The 18,199-nt window shown below is 43.3% G+C and overlaps 1 protein-coding gene across 7 annotated transcripts in view; it reads left to right on the top strand.

Annotated features, from left to right (window-relative positions):
• LOC121868417 (SH3 domain-containing kinase-binding protein 1-like) overlaps positions 1 to 15,553 on the top strand; it is a gene marked incomplete at its 3' end in the record, with an annotated part of 82,151 nt that extends 66,598 nt beyond the window's left edge. For 2 of the 7 annotated variants that reach the window (XM_042369041.1, XM_042369034.1), the window contains 7 exon segments: positions 9,994 to 10,066; positions 10,467 to 10,606; positions 11,907 to 12,036; positions 13,098 to 13,283; positions 13,968 to 14,143; positions 14,482 to 14,569; positions 15,363 to 15,553. In XM_042369041.1, the coding sequence (XP_042224975.1) occupies positions 10,469 to 10,606; positions 11,907 to 12,036; positions 13,098 to 13,283; positions 13,968 to 14,143; positions 14,482 to 14,569; positions 15,363 to 15,553 (909 nt within the window). 7 annotated transcript variants of the gene reach the window in all.
• Between the last annotated feature and the right edge of the window lie 2,646 nt (positions 15,554 to 18,199).

Here is an 18,199-nt window from a genome sequence, read left to right as displayed (position 1 = left end):
CAACTTAGGAATATTTCATTACTATTATTATTATTTATTTTTATTTTTTTGAGAATCCATCTTCATGTCGTAACTTACCTGGGTCAATTAGAGGACGTTTTCACACCTTCAGGTAGGGGGAGGTGAGGTACAGACTTGGGTGAATGTGGGTGTTTACCTGTCGTCATCATCATCATTATTCCTGCCTATTAATTTCTCGTGATCATGTCTGTCCTCTCCTCATCTCTCCTATCCTCACACCTCACCTCAGCAGGGAGACGCCATCATCACCACTCGAGGCCTCTTAAGGAGTGGTGAGAAAGAGGGACAGACAGTGATCAGTCGTTGTCAAGTGTGTGTGTGATGGACGAACTTGCCTCTTCCTTTTCTTCTCTTGTTCTTCCTCTTCCTATTTGTTTTTCTTCCTCATTTCCTCCTCTTTCTTCCACTTCTTCTCTTCCTCTTCTTCTTCTCTTCTTCTCTTCCTTCTCTTCCTTCTCTTCTTCCTCCCCGACTGTTTACCGTTGGTTTCATTCACTATTTTTCTCACTGTTGACCTTCTACTGTGTCTGTCCCTTGGTTACTATAGATTTCATTCACTAGCTGCTGCATTCATTCATTCATTCATTCTTGGTTAGTACGTACGCACTTTCATTCCAGCGATGTTGTTATTCACGGCTGTTCATCCAGTGTGTGTGTGTGGGGTTTGTTTGTATGTGGGTGGGTGGGTGGGTGGATGTGTGGGTGGGTGGGTGATCAAGGACATACACAATATAAACGACGTACCTACCTTCCTCCTCTTCCTTCCATCGTCCAAGGGAACTCAACTCCACCGCCACCAACAGTTAGGTCATATCCCGACGTATTGTGGTGGTGGGGATGGTGTCAGTGGAGATGTGGTGGATGGTGTGTGTAGTGGCTGGTGGTGATGGTGTGTGTAGTGGCTGGTGGTGATGGTGTGTGTAGTGGCTGGTGGTGATGGTGTGTGTAGTGGCTGGTGGTGATGGTGTGTGTAGTGGCTGGTGGTGATGTAGTGGCTGGTGGTGATGGTGTGGCTGGTGGTGATGGTGTGTGTAGTGGCTGGTGGTGATGGTAGAGAAGGAGAGAGCTTAGGTAAAGTTTATGTTTGAAGCTGTTGGGTTAGTGGTGGTGAGTGACGGTGGGGAATGCGGATGGGTGTATGAGTGAGTCAGGGGCGGACAGCGACGGAAACGGACCTCCTCCCACCTTGGTGCTACAGGTGGTGGTGGTACAGGTGGTGGTGGTGTGGGTGGTGGTGGTGGTGGTGGTGATGGTGGTGCTACAGGTGGTGCTACAGGTGGTGGTACTGCAGGTGGTGGTGGTGGTGCTACAGGTGGTGATGGTGGTGGTGCACAGGTGGTGATGGTGGTGGTACTGCAGGTAAGATGGTGGTGGTGCCCAGGTGGTGGTGCTACAGGTGGTGGTGGTGCTCCAGGTGGTGGTGGTACCACAGGTGGTGAAGGTGGTGTAGGTGGTGGTGGGTGGTGGTGGTACTACAGGTGGTGATGGCTCTGGTGGTGGTGCTACAGGTGGTGATGGCTCTGGGTGGGTACTGCAGGTGGTGATGGCACTCTGGGTGGTGGTGTGGTGTGCAGGTGGTGATGGTGGTGCTACAGGTGGTGAGGTGGTGGTGTACAGGTGGTGATGGTGGTGTGGTACTACAGGTGGTGATGGTGGTGCAGGTGGTGTGGAGGTGGTGGTGCTACAGGTGGTGGTGGTACTACAGGTGGTGTGGTGGTGCCAGGTGGGCAGGTGGTGGTGCCCAGGTGGTGGTGGTGGTGGCTACAGGTGGTGATGGTGGTGGTGGTGCTGGGGTGGTGTGGTCCCAGGTGGTGGTGTGGTGGTGGTGGTGGTACACAGGTGGTGAGGTGTGGTTGGTGGTGGTGCCACAGGTGGTGCTACAGGTGTGGGTGGTGCTGGTCCAGGTGGTGGTGGTACTACAGGTGAAGGTGGTGGTGCCAGGTGGTGGTGGTGGTGGTGGTACTACAGGTGGTGAAGGTGGTGTGGTGGTGCAGGTGGTGGTGGTACTACAGGTGGTGACGGTGGTGGTGCCCAGGTGCACAGGTGGTGGTGGTGGTACTACAGGTGGTGAAGGTGGTGGTGCTACAGGTGGTGAGGTGGTGGTGCTACAGGTGGTGGTGGTGCTACAGGTGGTGGCACTGGTGGTGGTGAGGTGGTGGTGCTCCAGGTGGTGGTGGCACCCAGGTGGTGGTGCCACAGGTGGTGGTACAGGTGGTGGTGGTGGTGCTACAGGTGGTGGTGTAAGGTGGTGGTGCTACAGGTGGTGGTGGTGGTACTACAGGTGGTGGTACAGGTGGTGGTGGTGCTGGTGGTGTGCTACAGGTGGTGGTGGTGGTGGTGCTACAGGTGGTGGTGGTGACTACTACAGGTGGTGACAGGTGGTGGTGGTGGCACCCAGGTGGTGGTGCACAGGTGGTGGTGGTGGTACTGGTGGTGGAAGGTGGTGGTGGCACAGGTGGTACAGGTGGTGGTGGTACTCTGGGTGGTGGTGCTACAGGTGGTGGTGGTGGTGGGTGGTGGTGGTGGTGAGGTGGTGGTGCTACAGGTGGTGGTGTGGTACAGGTGGTGAAGGTGGCTACTCTAGGTGGTGGTGCTGCAGGTGGTGTGGTGGTGGTGGTACTCAGGTGGGTGGTGGTGCTCAGGTGGTGGTGGTGGTACAGGGTGGTGGTAGGTGGTGGTGCAGGTGGTGGTGGTGGTACCACAGGTGGTGATGGTGGTGGTGGCAGGTGGTGCCAGGTGGTGATGGTGGTGGTGGTACTACAGGTGGTGAAGGTGGTGGTGCTACAGGTGGTGGTGTGGGGGTGGTGATGGTGGTGGTGCTACAGGTGGTGATGGTGCCCAGGTGGTGGTGGTGGTGGTGCTACAGGTGGTGGTGGTGGTGCTACAGGTGGTGGTGGGGTACTACAGGATGGTGGGGCTCTAGGTGGTGGTGCTCAGGTGGTGGTGCTGGGCAGGTGGTGAAGGTGGTGGTGGTGTACAGGTGGTGGTGCTACAGGTGGTGGTGGTGCTACAGGTGGTGATGGTGGTGCTACAGGTGGTGGTGGTGATGGTGGTGGTGGTGCTGGGTGGTGGTGTGGTGGTGCAGGTGGTGGTGCCACAGGTGGTGGTGGTGTGCACAGATGGTGGTGGTGCTACAGGTGGTTGGTGGTGGTGGTGGTGGTGGTGGTCATGGTGTGGTGGTGGTGCTGGTGGTGGGTGGTGGTGCAGGTGGATGGTGGTGGTGGTGCTGCAGGTGGTGGTGGTGGTACAGGTGGTGGTGGTGGTGGTGGTGGTGGGTGGTGTGCTACAGATGGTGGTGGTGCTACAGATGGTGGTGGTGCTACAGGTGGTGGTGCTACAGATGGTGGTGGTGCTACAGGTGGTGGTGGTGGTGGGGGTAGATTGTAGTGGTAGTGGTGATGGTAGTCTCTTCACATACACACACCGTCACTCAGTCAGTCAGTCGGCGGTACAGAGTGAGTGTGTGTGTGTCCGTCCGAGGCCAGAGTCAGCCAGCCAGCCAGACCAGGCAGTGTACCTCACCCCGCTCCACTGTCCACAACCCCCCAGCACCTCTCATCTCTCCCTAGTGATTCCTTATCCCTCTCAGACGACATCACCGTGAAAACACTACTACAACCCAGCCATCCTAACCCACCGTCGTCTACAGTACGTTGACCAAGGTGTTGTGAAATATAGTACATAACGAAATGACTTCCCCCTCCGTGTTAATATAATCACCCAGAAGACATTTGTAATATATGTGTTAAATGTATTTATAACTATGAAGAAAAAAACGTGTAGAAATGGGGTTATGAGTGTATGTGTGTGAGTGTATCCTGGTGTAAATATTACTCATTATTATGTGAAGGTGTCGCAACGATGACTGTGTATGAGTGAGTGTCGTGTTAAGCAGACCTGAGTGTGTGTGTGTGTGTGTGTGGTCTGCCTCTTGTGGTAACTAACCTCAACATCTCTTAAAAAAAACACTTTCACTGCTGGACCAACACACGTGACAAGTATGAAGAAAAACAAAACAGTGTTGATATGCGCAGCGAGATGACAATATTGTAGTGTTTTGTTTATGGCGGCAGTGTTGTGATTCTTGTGTTGCTGTAAACATATGTATTTCTAGTGTTATTTAATGAGCTACACAGTGACCCATAATGTGGTGTGTTGGAGAGACTGTGAGCTGATAAGCGATGTGTGTGTAGTGTGGTGATAAGGTGGTGTAGGGCCGTGTAACATTTGCTGTACACCTTGAAGAGATAAGCCAAGTAAAAGTTGTGTCGCAACATAGACGTGAGAACAGAAGAAAAAATATAATAAAGAAAATGTATTGAAGTGTTGTGAGGTTATTGTTGGAGCCACGTGTAGGGGGGGGGGCGGATAATGAAAGTTTTGTTATAGAACCACTGTGTTGCGTCCGTAGTGTTGACAGTGTTACACATTGTACCTGGACTGTTGTGTTGCATTCGTGTTTCACTTACTATTTGGAAAACTTTTGAATAATTGAAACATAGAAGTTGAAATTCTACAAAAAAAAAAGTGTGTGTGAGTGTGTGTGTGTCATCATACTTGTGTTCCCGCCATAACACTGATGAAATTCAAAAGTGTTCACGCGTAGATATAGAAAGTTAGAACAAGTCTTATGAGTGTGTTTGTGTGTGCTAGAATAAGTTAGTGTGTGCTGAAGTGTGTTAGTGTTCTAAGAGTTTATAGGTGTGCAAAAGTGTGTTAGTGCGTGTTAGAGTGTGTTGGTGGCAGAGGGCGAGATCAGTAGGAGACACTCACAGGTCGCCCTCTTCCTGCATCCTGGCCAGCAAGTGTCTCGTCCACCTCCCCTCTGTGTGGTGACCTCCTCTCCCCCCTGCCAGGACAACAGACTCGGTTGTAGGGAGGGACCTGAGCTCTAACACGTGATCTTAATTAAGGCCAGTGAGCTCAGCGAAGGATTCTCCAGCTAGTGGTCTAAGTAACTTATTCTGGTTAGTGAGCTCAGCGAAACACCTTGATAAGTGGGGGATTACAAGTGATCCTATAGCCATTTGAGCTGAGCCAATTATCCACTCAACTCATGAGATTGGTGAAGGTGGATCAAATCTCACTTGTTGATGAGTTGGCTTGACCGTCAGCTCATGTTGATTCTTGGAGCTGGTGGGGAGAGGGAGTGAGCTTGTGAGAGTGTTGCCTTACATTACTAAGTGAAGGATCACCTCCCTCCTACTCCCCCCCCCCCAACCTGGTACCTGCCTCATGACGGAATCAACACAAGTAAGTACCTGTTGTTTATCGGGTCACACCTGTTGAGGATGAAGGGGTGATTATGGAGGCAATTAGGTGAGGATGGTGGTTGTGGTGGTAGTTAGATGAGGATGGTGGTTGTGGTGGTCTAGTGAGGTGGGGATACTGGTAGTGATCAAGTGAGGTGAGAATGGTGATGGTGGTGGTGGTTAGGTGATAGTGTGGTGAAGATATAGTGGTACACCTGAATGTAGATCGTTGGAGGCAAGTGGTGTTTGTGAGAGAGAGTAAATGAGTGGTAATAAGGCCAGGTAGGATATGACTCACCTGTGGACATGGTAAGATCAGGTGGTCAACCTGCCTCCCCCTCCCCCTCCCACCTGACTCCCTACCTTGAATCGTTGGGCGTGGTTGGTGAGCTATCGTGGGCGTGGTTGGTGGGCTGTCGTGGGCGTGGTTGGTGGGCGTGGTTGGGGGACTATCGTGAGCGTGGTATGGAGACCAGATTACAGATTGCCCACCTTGTGCAAGGTGAAGCGCAGAAGCGTTTACAGTGCCCATCTGGGAAGCATGCGGAGTTCATGCTTGCCCTTATGACTCGTGCATTAAGGGCGTAAAGGCCTGAAGGGTCATGGGTTTTGTCAGCAAGTTACATAAAGTGACAATATGATGAGTGTGGGGGGGGGACCTTGGGTGGTACTGGGATAAAAAAGGTCACGCCTCACCTCCACGTGGCTAAACACACAACCCTTGACCTTACCTCTCACTGTTAACCTTTGATGACCTTTTACCGGACACCGGTCTGTGCTTGTGACGCCCGAGTCTTGAGACATTATGAGAGAGATACACACCTTCAACCCGAGTATAGGGTGTGTGTGTGTGTACAGGTTTACGTGAGGGTAGAAGACTTGTGGTGTGAGCCTGCTTGCGTGCCTCTGTGTGTGTGGACAAGATCACTCGTATCAACAGCCTGAGACGAGAGGTGTGTCTGTGTGTCCACTTGGAGACAGAGGCACGCCTTTTACACACACTCACTCACAGAAACCTTAAGGCATTGCTCTTGTAGTATTTCGCGAGACCTTTAAAGTATTGTTGTTGCTTCAAGAAGTCAAACGTTAATATTGTTGTTGCAGACAGACCTTTAAAGTGTTTGTTATTGTTGCAGACAGAGACCTTTAAATTGGTTGTTGTTGCAAGGACATGTAATATTTTTGTTGCTACAGTTCTTTGAAATATTGTTGTAATGGGATTTTTTAGTCCTACGCTTATTGTCTGTCTGTCTGTCTGCGGTCTTGATGGTAGTGGTAGGCGTGTGCTGGTAGTGAGGAGGATGATGTGAATATGAGGGTAGTGGAGAGGGTGGACAATGGGGGGGTGGCTGGAAGCTGGTCAACTCACGGCTATTATCTGTCACTTCCGAGCTGGGGGTAGTGGCTAGTGACACACACATCTATGTATATATGTGGTGTAGTGTTGATGTGTGGGGACGTATCTGATAGTGTACTCTGGGTGTAGTGTTGTGTGGGGGCGTTGCGGGTGTAGTGTTGTGTGGGTGGGTGTAGTGTTGTGTGGGTGGGTGTAGTGTTGTGTGGGGGCGTTGCGGGTGTAGTGTTGTGTGGGTGTAGTGTTGAGTATTGTCTTACTACCTCGTCAATCATATGGACAGAGGGTGGAGGGGGGGGGGGTTGATTACAACTACTCTGCTAAATACTGTATGCTTGTTGACGTGGTGCTGGTGTGTCTGAAGTAGTAGAAGTTTATTTCTGACAGACACGTGTAACAATTGTTCTCAAAATCACACTAGAGAGAATAAAAATAATACAGTATATTAATAATACAGCCATAGTTATAGAGGTTCACAGTTAGTTAGTCTATCTTGGCCTAAACCACTACATAGGTCTATAACTTCCTAACACAAGGGTAAGAATTAACATGTATCGGTATCTCAGTAACCACTTGTCTGATGTGTGTCATATATGGTCACCAATGGGGGCGTGACACCACACTTTTCCCCTCCTATACTGTGCTTCACCCCAGGTCATGTTCCCGCCCTGGAAAAATAGGTCAAGACAAGGTCACTCAGTAAGTCTCATGAAAGTTAGGGTCAGCTGAGATAATATCACTGAACAGGTATACAGTATTATATTATTTGGGACTTGTGTTGTTGTTACTTTTGGTCAAATGGACATCTGGCAACACAGCACGGCCCACCTGTAATTTAAGCACCCTAAAGCTACCTGGGTGGTTTAAGTTATTGCAAAGTTTTCAAAATAATGGTGATTTTTTTTTGAAACGCCAGTGATAAATAACACAGTGGAACCTTGATTTGTCGAAAAAATATCACTTGAAATTTATAGACATTGCTTAACACATTACACATACACAGTCAGTCTCTCACATAAACAGACCAGGTGTGTATGAGTCATGGCGAGGTCACAAGTGTTCAGCTCACACACACACACTGCTGAATACTACTTACACACACACACACACACACTGCTGAATACTACTTACACACACACACACACACACTGCTGAATACTACACACACACACACACACACTGCTGAATACTACTTCCACACACACACACACACTGCTGAATACAACTCACACACACACACTGCTGAATACTACTCACACACACACACACACACACTGCTGAATACTACTCACACACACACACACACACACACACACACACTGCTGAATACTACTCTCACACACACACACACACACACACACACACACTGCTGAATACTACTCACACACACACACTCACACACACTGCTGAATACTACTCACACACACACACACACTCACACACACACACACACTGAAAACTACTCACATACACACACACACACACACACTGCTGAATACTACTACACACACACACACACACACACACACACACTGCTGAATACTACTCACACACACTCACACACACACACACTGCTGCTACTCACATACACACACACTACTGAATACTACTCACACACACACACACACACACACACACACACTGCTGACTACTACACACACACACACACACACACACACACACACACACTCACACACACACACACACACTGCTGAATACTACTCACACACACATACACACACACACACACTGCTGAATACTACTCACACACACACACACACACACACACACACACACACACTGCTGAATACTACTCACACACACACACTGCCTACACACACACACTGCTGAATACTACTCACACACACACACGCTGCTGAATACTACTCACACACACACACACACACTGCGAATACTACCACACACACACACACACACTCTGCTGAATACTACTCACACACACACACACACACACACACACACACTGCTGAATACTACTCACACACATACACACACTGCTGAATAATACTCACACATAATACTCACACACACACTGCTGAATACTACTCACACACACACTGCTGAATACTACTACACACACACTGCTGAATACTACTCACACACACACTGCTGAATACTACTCACACACACACTGCTGAATACTACTCACACACACACTGCTGAATACTACTCACACACACACTGCTGAATACTACTCACACACACACGCTGCTGAGTACTACTCACACACACACACACACACTGCTGAATACTACTCACACACACACACACGCTGCTGAATACTACTCACACACACACACACACTACAGAATACTACTCATCTGTAAAGAATACTAAGAAAATGGTTATTATTATCATCATTGCCACTAATTATAGCCACTTGCCTGACGCATTCACTTGTTCCGTATTGCACGAGAACAATGTCTTAACTTGACCATTGACCCAACACAGTTAGTTTAAGGTGTAGTGATCCCAACAGAACTTTATTGTTGTTTGTGTTGACCCCTTGTACTGCACCTCTCTCAGTGATGTCAGCATAACTGTGTGTGTCTGCCTCAAGCCCTTCACCTTTACCACCACCATCATCCTTGACAGTTCACTATAATGTTTACAAAATTCCTCTTTGTTGTAGTTTCAGTATATTTTAATGTAGGTTTCCGATGCATGAATTATTTCTTCTGTGTTGTCTCACTTGTATGTGAATGGTTTGAGAACTTTGTACATCTACAGACACACACACACATACATACACACACACTTGGATGATCACATGAAGATTAACACCCCCAGCTTATTTCACTTGATGATATGATTAAGCACGACTGCTAGCTGAGGAGTTATGTTAGGTTAGGTTAACATTAGGATGGTTAATATTCAGGTGAGATAAGCTTGGTGGCTCTTCTTCAGGCGATCTAACTTATGTTTTACTGGTACACTGTGACTTGACTGATAATTAAGTATTAGTGAAGGTTTTGTGTCTTAATTCGGTAAGTTTACTTTGTGGAGGGTTGATGCCTAATACATTCTGGCAAGACTGAATGTTTAGATGAGATAGAAGTATGATAGGCAGGACTTGCATCACAGAATACAGTGTTGTATCCCCTCTTTTTTTTTTGTTAATCTCCAAAGTATTGTGTAATAGTTGGGGTGATTTACAATGTGTTATAGCTCACCCGGTCATTTTCTACCCTCCAACACCTGTGCATTTCAGTTAACAACCTAAATGCTAAAATTTATCCCTGAAATATTTCTACATGTTAATAATATGCAGGTACAGGTCTATTGATTTTTTTAGCTTTTTAAAGAATCATCATTTTGTTAATAGTTTAATGTTTTTCTCAACAGGTGCTGTCAAAAGAACCCAAGAATGACTCTCCGGACACCACTGTGACGACGCCTCCTAATGTACAAAAAAGGGGTGAGTGGCTTATCCTCTTAGGCAATGTAGCTGTATTATGTTCTAAGGTGTACGAGTCTCTTGACGTGTGACCAGCGAGATGGTCCCTGCCCTCAACACCAGTGTGACTTATTGGGCTCACGTGAAGGCTACACACCTCGGCTTGTTTTGATTCAGTTTTGATAGACATGTATAAGAATGTTGTCCTTAAAGGTGAGATCTCGAATGGGTTTTCTTTTCAGTGGTCTGTAACTTTAACTCCCTTTCTGGAATTACACTAGAACATGTTCGTTCTGTTGCATAAAAGCAAAACTGTATTTGTGAAAGACTAACAGACATTAATGATTTTTGGAAATATAATAACAATGTTTTCAGTTTGTTTGAGAGAATTTAGAAGTTTTGTGATATCTTTCTGGTACAGAGATGGGGGGTCGTCGGTGTCGTGTCGTGTTCAGCTACGCACCACAACACGACGACGAGTTAGCACTGTGTGTGGGCCAGACCATCACCATACTGCAGGAGGTAGAAGAAGGATGGTGGAAAGGTGTACTTGATGGACAGGTAATATCAAAGTCTATACAGTATCTCATTTCAATGGCATCAGTCACCTTTCTGAGTATCATTCCTTATTCTCTTACTTGCATCTTGAGCCACCTGGCAGTGCAGTCCAGTAGTCTTTGCAGGTGAACTGTTGCAAGGTGTACAGTTATTCCTGCAATGGTACAGTGTTCAAAGATTTGGTAAAAAAAATTATTCGAGATCAATAACAATGTAATTTAAATAAGTTGTAATAACATAAAGGGTCATTAATTAACACTATTCACCTGAATCTTAAATTTATGAGCCTAGATTCTGTATTTAATTTGAAGGAAACCTAAATTCTGACTTGTGCTCGAACACCAGGAATTTTTTTTTTTTTATCAGAAAAGTAAAATGTGATCTGTTTAAATGGTAAAGTCAATCTATATTGATGGGTGAAAGGTATCAAATAGTTGAAAACTGACAGGCACAGCATAATTAGCATTTTAAATATTCTAAATGCTCTACTGTTTTTAAAGGTCATTTATTAGAACTAACTAATTACCAGAATAAAAAATTTTTGAACCCTGATTCATAACCAGCATATCAAGGAGCATCTCTGTATGAAATGTGGTCAAAACCCAAGTTTTGACCACCACTTTCACCGTAACATGAGGTAATAGGTCGGACATTTTGGGGACAATAAACACACTTTTATCTGGAAACTGAGAAGTAGCACAGTTATGTGATAATGTACAGTACAGTAGTGTACATTAATGGTAAAACATATATAAAGGCGATTCAAAACTTACAGGCATTGTACTGTACTGTACAGTAATACAGTACAATATGTATGTATTTTAATTGTTCTAAAGTAGCTAGATGTAATTTTTTCAAGGGTCTTTAAATAACACTAATTATTGTAATTAATTGTACCAATGATGTGGAAAAATTCCTTTACTTTTGTAGTGCAAGTTACCTGTACACAACACCTATGATTTTTCCTTGGCTCTCTGATGTTCTTATGTTATTTTAGATGTACGTACAATACTGTACAATACTGAAGTATACACATTAATTTCCAATTACACTGTGCCTATAAGTTTTAATTAGCCCTTATACTGTATATTTTGTTCCTGTAATATAGACCAAGTTTACCATTTAATGTTTTGAGTTTTCATGCTTTCATTACCCCCACAAGGTATGGTAATAATGATCATTCAGTCACCAGTACAGTATCTTTGAAATGTGGTTTGTTATTTTTTGTTTTTATGCATTTTGTAGGTAAAAACTTGAGGAACTGGCTTGTTAACTAATGTACTGTACACACATTCCTGCACAGGTTGGTATGTTCCCATCAAACTTTGTAGAAGATGTTGTTGATGAAGAGAACACTTCCACTTCCACTAAGCAGAGCGAATCAACTCTTGAAAACATCAACAATCAACTTAACGTAAATGGTGACGGAAAAGGTAGGCAAAAATTCATAATACAGTAATTTGAATTGTCAGTAGTGGAACCATTATCTTTAGTTATGTTGTGCAGCTAATTGAGTGAAAGTTAGAGACAAAAGTGTCAGGGGACAATCACTAAAGAATAACCAGAAAGAGACTGGCTACATGTATCAACTTGCCGTCACCCAGCTTGGAGGCTGGCATAAGGCACTAAGAAGATGGTGTTGTTCTGTGTCAGTGATGCAGTCCAGAGCAAGACCATTCATAAATTTTAGCCTTTATGGACCACCTGTAGATTAAATGCATGCCCGGGTAGTTTCTGGGTGGTTGAAGTTCAAGCTGGCAGGTAACTTTAGGTGATCCACAAAGAGTCAAATTAGGAAACATCTCGTTAATAATCTCCAACTCGACTGCATCAGTGTTGTAGATATGATTCATTATAGATTGGGTTGCTCATAGTCTTGTACAGTACAGTATATGATTTACACACTATCAAGACATTTTCATATTGAACTGAAAGATTTGTGAGGCATCATTGTAGTACTGTACATGTTAAATGAGATTACTGCATTAGAACTTACAATAAGGAAGAACATATTCCTTTAATGGAGGGAACTTCATGCTGTGCCCATCCCTCCCTCACACCAACAACTCTCAACAAAAAATAGTGTATCCTCTGTAGAATCAGTACTGCATCTCAAACTAAGTCTTGGTCAGTCAGTGCTTTAAAGGTAAAGTGATACAGTACTGTACTTGTATTTTTAGAGTGAATGACAAGTACTGTATATTGATATGTCATTGTGGATTTGTTGTAGTGAGGCTGACTCTTGAGTGGGTGAAGATGCCCAGAGTTGTGATAGGGAAGAATTATGATTGGCTGATAACTCTTGAGAGCAGAACCTTGAAGCCCGGAATTGGTTGATATTCTTCTTATTTTTATTTTATGTTAATATTCATTCATTAAATTGGAGAGAGAGGTGGACTTTATAGGTACAGACAGTACAGTACCCTACTTAAATTCAGAATTTTTTCTCAAATACAATACAGTACTGTAGTTACATTTTTTTTTTTTTTTTCAGAAATAAAACCAAAACCCATTCAGGGGTTGGGCTATGGGGTGAAACTCACAGACTTGAAGAAAGAAGGAAACAGCAAAAAGGAATCTGACACTCCCACCAGCAACGGATCAACAAAAATCTTAGGATCATCAGGGACCTCAGCGTTCCAACCAGTACACAAAATTAAGGAACTTCCTAGAGAAAATGGTGAGTGTGTGTGTGTGTGAGGCTGGCCGCAGCTTTTACACTAATTTTCCTCATATATCTTCCCCCCTCATCGCTTCCACCCTGTCTTACCTGGGAGGGATGATGTAGGAAGGTGTTTTTTTTGGCTGGAATATTGAACAGCCATATCTTGTTAAATGTAAAAGATATTAAAAATTCTTAGTTGGGTGTTTAGTGCAACAGTACCCAGGACACACACACACATTCTGGTTACTCCATTATCCTGCTCCAAAAGGAAAGAATCATTTATTTGATATTCAGAGTACAGTATATGTTTTATTATCTTCAATCATGAATCTTTTAGAAGGACTCATTTTCTTCCTGTGGGAACTATTAAATCAAGATTTGTGCTAATGGTTGGTATTTCAAGCATTTTGAAATTAGAGGGGGAAAAAGTTAGCATCCAGCAAAGGTTTTAGGCAGTTGTTTCTCCAAGGAGTAAAGGATTAAAGAAAAAATTATATGGCCTTTGTTCTGTATACTTTGGCCAGTTACCTGTACAATATATAGTGTATATTAATGCTCCCCTCAAGCCATACTGATAACTTGCAACAGTGACTTTTTTAACTTAGCTTGTCTGATATTTTGATGTTTGATTTGTAAGTGTCTAGCATAAACCTAGTAAATGTTATATACTTATGGTCTTGCTGTACTGCATTGTTTTAGGTCAACTGAAGGACTTCCGAGACCTACCTCACAGACTACCTCCAGCTCTAGAGCCCAAGACAGAGAAAGTTACTTCAAAAACTGATAAAACCAGAATTAATGCGGCGGACAAGGAACGCATCAACTCTCTGGAGAAAGACAGATCGAGCAATTCCTCAGTAGAGGAAAAGAAGAAGGTAAGATTTTGAAGTGTGCTTCATTGTTTGTAGATTTGATGTCTCCTCCATGTGTGGTTTTCATCTTGGTCAAAATTCACACCACAGACTATACAGTGATCCACTGAACCTCACACTGTGCTCGTGTTTCTTTCGAGGAGCCTGAAGAAATGTGTATAGGGTACTGCATAGGTCTGCTTGTTGATGTACTCTCTTCACCTGCCTTGCTCTACCATTCAACATTATCTCTTTCTTTAATGTTTATATTTATAGTACTTTGATTTGCCTCACACAGAGTCTGAGTGGCTTAAAGATAGACAAATATAGAAGAATACTATAAGTAATTTTTTCGCCACCAGGTTGAGGCAGGGACCAGAAGGGAACTACCCACAATAGCCAGTGGTTCTCCCCCTCAGCTGCCACCACCACAGTTACCTCCTAAGCCTGGTAAGGGTGCCAGGACTCTAGTGAAGGTCCTGTTACTATTGTTAGTGTTATGTTTTATAATCTTCACTACTTAAGGAACTTCTATATTAATCACAGTGTTTCCCTATCTGTTAAAGGTTAATTTAAGAAACCTTCACCCATCACAAGATCAGATCCACCTCCATTATGTCAGAGTCATTCAATCTTTTATAAACTGGAAGCACTGAATTTTCTCATTGTGTTTAGACAGAATTACTGTTAATCTGTTAATTTGACCCACTTGTGATGTCCACTGCTTGCTCTTGTTTAATTTCCAACTCAGACGGAGTGTCTGCTTCTTCACAAATATTCATGACAGGTGATGTAGATAAACCTGTACAGTGGCATTAAATAGCACTGAGCTGTTAAGACACATTAATTTGAATGGACAGCATCTCAAAAAAGTATCTGCCAGGATGGGTGCAATGACTTCCAAAATGCTACAGGTAACTTATGTTGTCTTGGGAGGGTTGGTATACTGCACTGAACCTACAACATTTGGTAACCGAACATCATATTAATTATGCCGAAATACATACATGTTGCATTATTTATGTTAAGCTATACAGGTATACCAAAGTATATGCATGTCCCAATATCTATCATCTGTGGTTTCATAATGTTTCACACAGTGTTGACAGATACTTTCTTGAGATACACTGTACTGTACAATAGTTTCATATTTTACACATACAGTAATACCTGTACAATATTTAATATTCTGAACGATAATATCTCACTTGAACAATACAGTAATGTAAATATTTCCTCACAGTACGGGAACTGGCACGAGTCATGTTCCCATATGCAGCAGAACACGAGGATGAGTTGGAGTTGAAGGAAGGAGACATCATTACTGTCCTCTGTAAGGAGCTGGAAGATAGAGGGTGGTGGAGAGGAGAGCTCAATGGTCACGTAGGAGTCTTCCCTGATAACTTTGTGGAGCTAATGAGTGTGGAGGAAACGGTATGTCTCCGCTACTTTTCATCTTGTATTTCATTAGTGTCCATTGTCTTTTAGGTGCACATCATATAAGCAATAATTTCTTTTATACTGTAGTGTAGTTATACATTTGAGGGTCCTGGACAGCTTACAGCAGAGTAGATAAGATACACACATGATAATTTGTAATCATATCATATAATTAATTTAATATTGTATAAAAATTAATTAATTACCTGTAGATGATGCCCAGAATGTTGTCTCTTTTTATTCAACGTGTTTTGTGTATAAAGTGACAGTGTGATGCTGTTTTTAGGCCACCTCCATATGATACGTCACATGAAGTAGGTTAATAAGGTTATGGATTTAACAAGATTACTGTGAGCAGTGTCACTCAGTGTGAGAGAGTCTGCTCCAACAGTTACTACATTTTGTTAAGTGTCTCCAAGATAAACAGTAAAATCCAATTGTGCAAAACAGTTTCATCTTCATGTTTGATCCTGTTTATAAGTGATCATAGTGTTTGATCCTGTTTATAAGTGATCATAGTGTTTGATCCTGTTTATAAGTCATTTATTGTGTCTGATCCTATAAATGAGAAATTGATCCTGAGTAGATTGTTTTAGGAATTAGAAGGTTATGTGTGTGTTAAGTGAGAAGAAGTTGTTCTTGGTATACTGTACTAACAAGTATTGGTGTTATACAAGTTAATGGTGTGACGAGAACGTTGTGATTGGGTTTAACTTTTACAGCTTCGAGATTTTATAGAGGCTTTTTTTCTCCCAGGTAAATCGAAGTTGACAGAATTGCTGTAGACTGGCTATGTTTTTAGAGGCGACAGAACATTGTAATAGAATTAAAATATTTTGAAAGAGTTACTATAAAGGGGAGGCACTGATAGTTAGTTTGCCCTGTCACGTACAGTACAGTATTTCAAACCTCATTCTGTGTTTTGTCAGGACAGGACCACAATACTTGACATTTTAGTTAATATCTTGTAATTGCTAAATCTAACCTGTATTTATGGTGTCTTTTCCACTTGCATGTGTTGGCATTCTCCCAGGTGAGAAAGGTTAGTACTGTACAGGTAATTAGCTTTGTACAGTCCATGTTGGTAAAAATCATATTTGTTTCATTTTGATTTATGTTAGAAGAGGAACGACCCTTAGTTGGTGCTGTGGTTTACCTCTTGAGCTCTTGTTCACCCCTTGTGTTTTTGTGTGTGTCTGTCTGTCTCGCTCTCTCTCCCTGTTACTCAGTTGGGTCCTTCTTGTCCTTTTCATTATTCGTCTTGTAAATCTTCCTTGCCACTGTGCACTCTGTCTTAAGGTTTGTGTATGTCATGATATACAGTCACCTCCAGGTGTGATGTTACCCTCTACAGTACCATGACATACACCTGGAGGCACTTGTACCTTATTGGAGCAGAGTTAACATAGAGAAATTCTGAAACTTATAAACAAGGAAGTTAATATGACTGACTGTTAAAGAATTATACACTATACCCTTGTTAATTCAACAAAAAAGGGGCTCTGGGTCACCCAAATTACTGAAAAATCCGATTAACCAAGTTTTGGATATTTTGACATCATTATTCGATAATTTCCAAAAATTTTGTTGAATTTTTCATTTGTTTTCTTGCCACAAGACTTTGTTGGCTAGTCAGAAGTCTTCTTCCTGCCCTGAACAAGCACTTGAGGGACATGTGTAGCCATCACAACACAGTAAATAGAGTAGAAAGTAATAGGTAGATTACTACATAAATCCAGAGAGAAACTAGCGTCCATCACGTTTGTCGCACGGGTAATAAACAACAGGGCCCTGTTCATTATTCTGTACACCTTGCCAGTAACAACATGCTCTGCTGAAATATTTTTCAATGGACTGAAAAGAATAAAAACACCATTCAGATCAACAATGAGGAACGAGAGACTGACAGGCCTGACACTACTGCACGCGCACCGAGATATACCAGTGGACATAAACCAAGTAACTGACATATTTATATATAAAAATCCTAGGAAGGTGAAATTTGCAAATATACTATTTGAAAAGTAAAGATGTTTTGTTTGTGCAAATAAAATATAAACATTAGGATACAAAATAATAAAAGTGTTATACAGTATGCATGTATTCGGCTCAATAAATTCATGCATATTTTATGATTGTACAGATTAAATATGCCCCTGAAACCCTTCTAGTAAGAATTGTTTCTCCATTGGTAGTGCTCTGTAGTTTACCATGTTGGCTCCACGCCTAGCTCAAATATTTGGAAACCTCCCCTACCCAATTTCTGGGTGCACCCCTGACAGGCATCCATGATCCAATAATAGTTTATGTATAGTTTTATCACAAATTAAAATAATTTAATTACTCAAAATCTTGAAAAATCTTTCAGATTTATATTTCCATCAACACAACATTAGCCCACAAATTTACAAAAAAAAAACATCTGCTTTAAGGTGCTAACCATCTCAACTGATGAGGTGGCTGTGCCACATAACCTCTGCCTGTGCTGGTGACCCACTCTCACATGATAGCAGCATGCTTGGGGAGAATGAAATTTCAAGTCCACCCGGGGAGCCACACGGTCAGAGTTGACGCGACTTTTCAGAACTTGGTTATTTTGGATTCTGCATGTGTTCTGGGTATCAAGTTCTATCTACAGGA

The sequence above is a fragment of the Homarus americanus genome, unplaced genomic scaffold (assembly GCF_018991925.1).
Source record: "Homarus americanus isolate GMGI-L3 unplaced genomic scaffold, GMGI_Hamer_2.0 scaffold19318, whole genome shotgun sequence".
NCBI lineage: Eukaryota > Metazoa > Arthropoda > Malacostraca > Decapoda > Nephropidae > Homarus > Homarus americanus.
The sequence above is the reverse complement of the archived record's forward strand: the minus strand, read 5'-3'. Positions and strand labels throughout refer to the sequence as shown.